General features: G+C 45.4%; 1 protein-coding gene across 1 annotated transcript; it reads right to left on the reverse strand.

Moving 5' to 3' along the window:
* Nucleotides 1-1,283: 1,283 nt before the first annotated feature.
* MUC21 (mucin 21, cell surface associated) lies at nucleotides 1,284-3,027 on the reverse strand. Its single transcript, XM_021715637.1, has 3 exons — nucleotides 2,924-3,027; nucleotides 1,824-2,583; nucleotides 1,284-1,478 (listed from the first exon to the last, which is right to left on the reverse strand). Exons 1-3 carry the CDS (start codon nucleotides 3,025-3,027, stop codon nucleotides 1,284-1,286), a joined length of 1,059 nt encoding a protein of 352 aa, XP_021571312.1.
* Between the last annotated feature and the right edge of the window lie 343 nt (nucleotides 3,028-3,370).

The following is a 3,370-nucleotide window of genomic DNA, read 5'->3' on the forward strand; positions in this document are numbered from 1 at the left end:
AACTCAAAAAAAAAAAAAAAAATCTTATGCTCATGTCTTCTGCTTTCTTGCTGAAACCTATGACCACTGAGGAGGTGGTAAGCACTTTTATGAGGGGTTATTTATGCTACAGGCATTGTTTTAAGACCTTGCTGCAGAGCACTTTGGTATGCAGGAGTTAAACATCAGTCATCAAAGAGGTTTTGCATTAAGATGGCATTATTCTTGCCTTGCAACAAGCTGTTTTATTACAGCTCCATTGGTAAGATCCAATCTTTGGTTTGCTGACACGTGAGAAACCCAGTAAGTGGTGGAAGGCAGAGCAGTTTCCAATGCCAGGAGCTGGAGGGAATCTCCAACAGACTGCTAACTCTCTGCTGAGAGCTCTGTCCTAGGTAATCAACTTGTAGATTGGACAAATTCAATGTCCAAAGCAGCTCCCTGTGTCTTCCAAGACCTAAAGGACCCTTCTCCCCTGGACCCATGAAAAGGATATGTACAGCCCTTCTGGGAGGGGATTCATGAAAATCTCATGTCTTTGCCAAGAGCCTTTTGAAAGGTTAGACATAAGCAGGCCAGAAAGTCCTTCCTTGGGAAACCAGGAAGCACTGCCTCTCTGCTTCCCAAGGGAGCACTCTGAGAGACAAGTGTTAACTAACATCTTCACCCTGACAAGTAGTCAAGTCTGGAGCACATGTAAATCTCCTGGGAACCACAACTTTGAGTGAACACACCCTGCCCAGCAGAGCAGGAAACCATACCTCCTCCACCTTATCCTGCTCTTGGTTCTCCATGTACCATAACCTAATGTCTGTGTATCACAGGCCTAACTGATAAGCCAATAATGTCTCTCCCAATTCAATTCTTCTGTCAGCCTGGGTGAGTCTCAGGGATATGGGAGTCCTGCTTGGGACAAGAAGGATTAGAAAATGGGGATACACAGATATGAAAGAGGTCTCTGGATTTTACATGGGGATTTTGAATACCAGATAGATTCCAGCATGGGGATTTTCTCCTATAACTGGGACATTCAACTCAGAGTTATAGACACCCACCCATGTCACACGCAGATTCTGTCATACATGTTTTATGTGTTTATTTTTTTAGCCAAATGATCAATATATTATCTCCTTTCCAGTGTCTGGTAAAGGCAAGAGAAGGGAGAAATGTCTTCCCTAAGGCTCTCAGGAACCCAGACAAAGCTGGGAGGGTTCTTCTGAGATGAATAAAAGGAAACACAGATCTTCCATCCCCCAGGTCTGTTTCCTCCTTGAAGAATGTGGCACTCTGGCTTCAGGGGTCGCTCAGGGACCGTTGTATCTCCCACTCATCTCCATGGCTACTGAGGATACTGGTCTTCTCCAGAGCCAGTTAGAGCTCCAACTAGACCTGTGGGGGACTCCATGATTTCCTCGAGGGCCCGGGCTGAGGCCAAGGTTCGGGCCATGGGTGCGGTAGACAGTTGTGTCAAAGATATTTCTCAGGGACAGGCTGTTTCTCTAGAAAAAGAAGAGACAGTAGTTTCAGAATTGTATCCCCGTCTCCCAAGTCTTCACCCTGGAGTCCTTCTGGAATCTTCTCCTTCCAACTACATCCCTCACCTAGTACTCCTCCCTTCAGCCTTCAGTTCTTTTTGTGGCCCCCTTTTCCCACAGGTCAATAGTTTCCTCTGCACATTTATTGACTCCTCTCATTCCAATTTGCTATTTCTCTTTGTAACTCTCTTCTGATCTCCCTTCCTCCCTACCCACCTCTGACTTGGGGCCAGTCCCTTCTATTCATGTCTCTTGTTATATTCCTGCTTCTCCTTCTCCCAGACATTTTTCTACATATCAGGTACTCACCACACAGAAGAAGAGCCCAGCAAAGAGCCCCACGGCCACTACAACGCAGACCAAGGTGATCAGAAAGATTTCCCATGGCTTCAGAGACCCATTAGGCTTTGTCTCACTCACTAGAATAGCAGCACTTGTGCTAATTTTGTTGGAAGTTGTGGACATTCCAGTATGAGCAGTTGTGTCAGAGTCGCCGGGGGTCATGCTGGACCATGTGTTGGCAGTTGTGCTGGCCCCACTGGAAGTCATTCTAGTCCCTGAGTTGGTGCCTGTGTTGGCCCCACTGGGAGTCATGCTAGACTCAGAGTTGGTGCCTGTGCTGGCCCCACTGGGGGTCGTGCTGGACACAGAGTTGCTGCCTGTGCCGGCTCCACCGGGGGTTGTGCTAAACCCAGAATTGATGCCTGTGCTGGCCCCACTGAGGGCCATGCTGGACGCAGAGTTGATGCCTGTGCTGGCTCCAGTGGGGGTCATGCTGGACAAAGAGTTGGTGCCTGTGCTGGCCCCACTGGGGTTCATGCTGGACTCAGAGTTGATGCCTGTGCTGGTCCCACTGGGGGTCATGCTGGACGCAGAGTTGACGCCTGTGCTGACCCCACTGGGGGTCGTGCTGGACAAAGAGTTGGTGCCTGTGCTGGCCCCACTGGGGGTCGTGCTGGATGCAGAGTTGGTAGTTGTGCTGGCCCCACCAGAAGTCTTGCTGGACATAGTGCTGGTGACTATGCTGGTCTCACTGGAAGTTGGGCTGGTTCCATTGGGGGTAGATATGCTGAAGGCAATGGAGGTTATACTGAATCCAGTACTGACAGATGTGTTGGTCACAGCAGAAGGTATTGCTGAACATAATCATAATTAATGACAAATATATATTGTGCATATATATTTTCTGCTCAATGCTTGGCTAAATTCATTACATGAATAATTCTATTTAATCCTCACTGCAGCCTTATAACATAGATGCTATTATATCACCAGGTAAGATTAAAAAATTGAAGCTTAGAAATGTTGACACTTGCCCAAGTTTATAAACTAGTAAGTGGTAGAACAGGAAATTGAACCTAGGCTACTGAAGCTGCACTTTTAGGTACTAAGCTAAGTCACCTTCCTACCTGCCCCCAATATCAGAGTTACATGACTTAGTTTTACTGGTAGGTAAGCTTATTCTTATTCCATATTCTGCTCTACAAGATCCAATGCAGGTAAAGAGTGTCATAAAGGAGTTACAGGACTAGATGAAACTACTATATATTGATTAATTTATTATTAGAGTTCTATTGCTCCCTTCTTAAAAAATATTTTTCAGAATATTATTCAGAAAATACCTACATCAGTATCACTTATGGGAGCTTATTGAAATTAAGGATTATTTTTAAAATATTCATGTATTTATTTATTTGTACATCTATTTTATATCAAGAGAATAAAGATTCTTAAGCAAATCACTTTAGACAAAATGAATTAGAGTTTGAGATGGGGCCCAGGTATTAATATCTGCATCTTCAGCAAGAGGCTGACTCTATATGCATTTAAGTTCCAGGAGCTCCCAATCACTATGG

This window comes from Carlito syrichta, unplaced genomic scaffold (genome assembly GCF_000164805.1).
Source record: "Carlito syrichta isolate Samal-C Ts95f unplaced genomic scaffold, Tarsius_syrichta-2.0.1 Scaffold307238, whole genome shotgun sequence".
Taxonomy (NCBI): domain Eukaryota; kingdom Metazoa; phylum Chordata; class Mammalia; order Primates; family Tarsiidae; genus Carlito; species Carlito syrichta.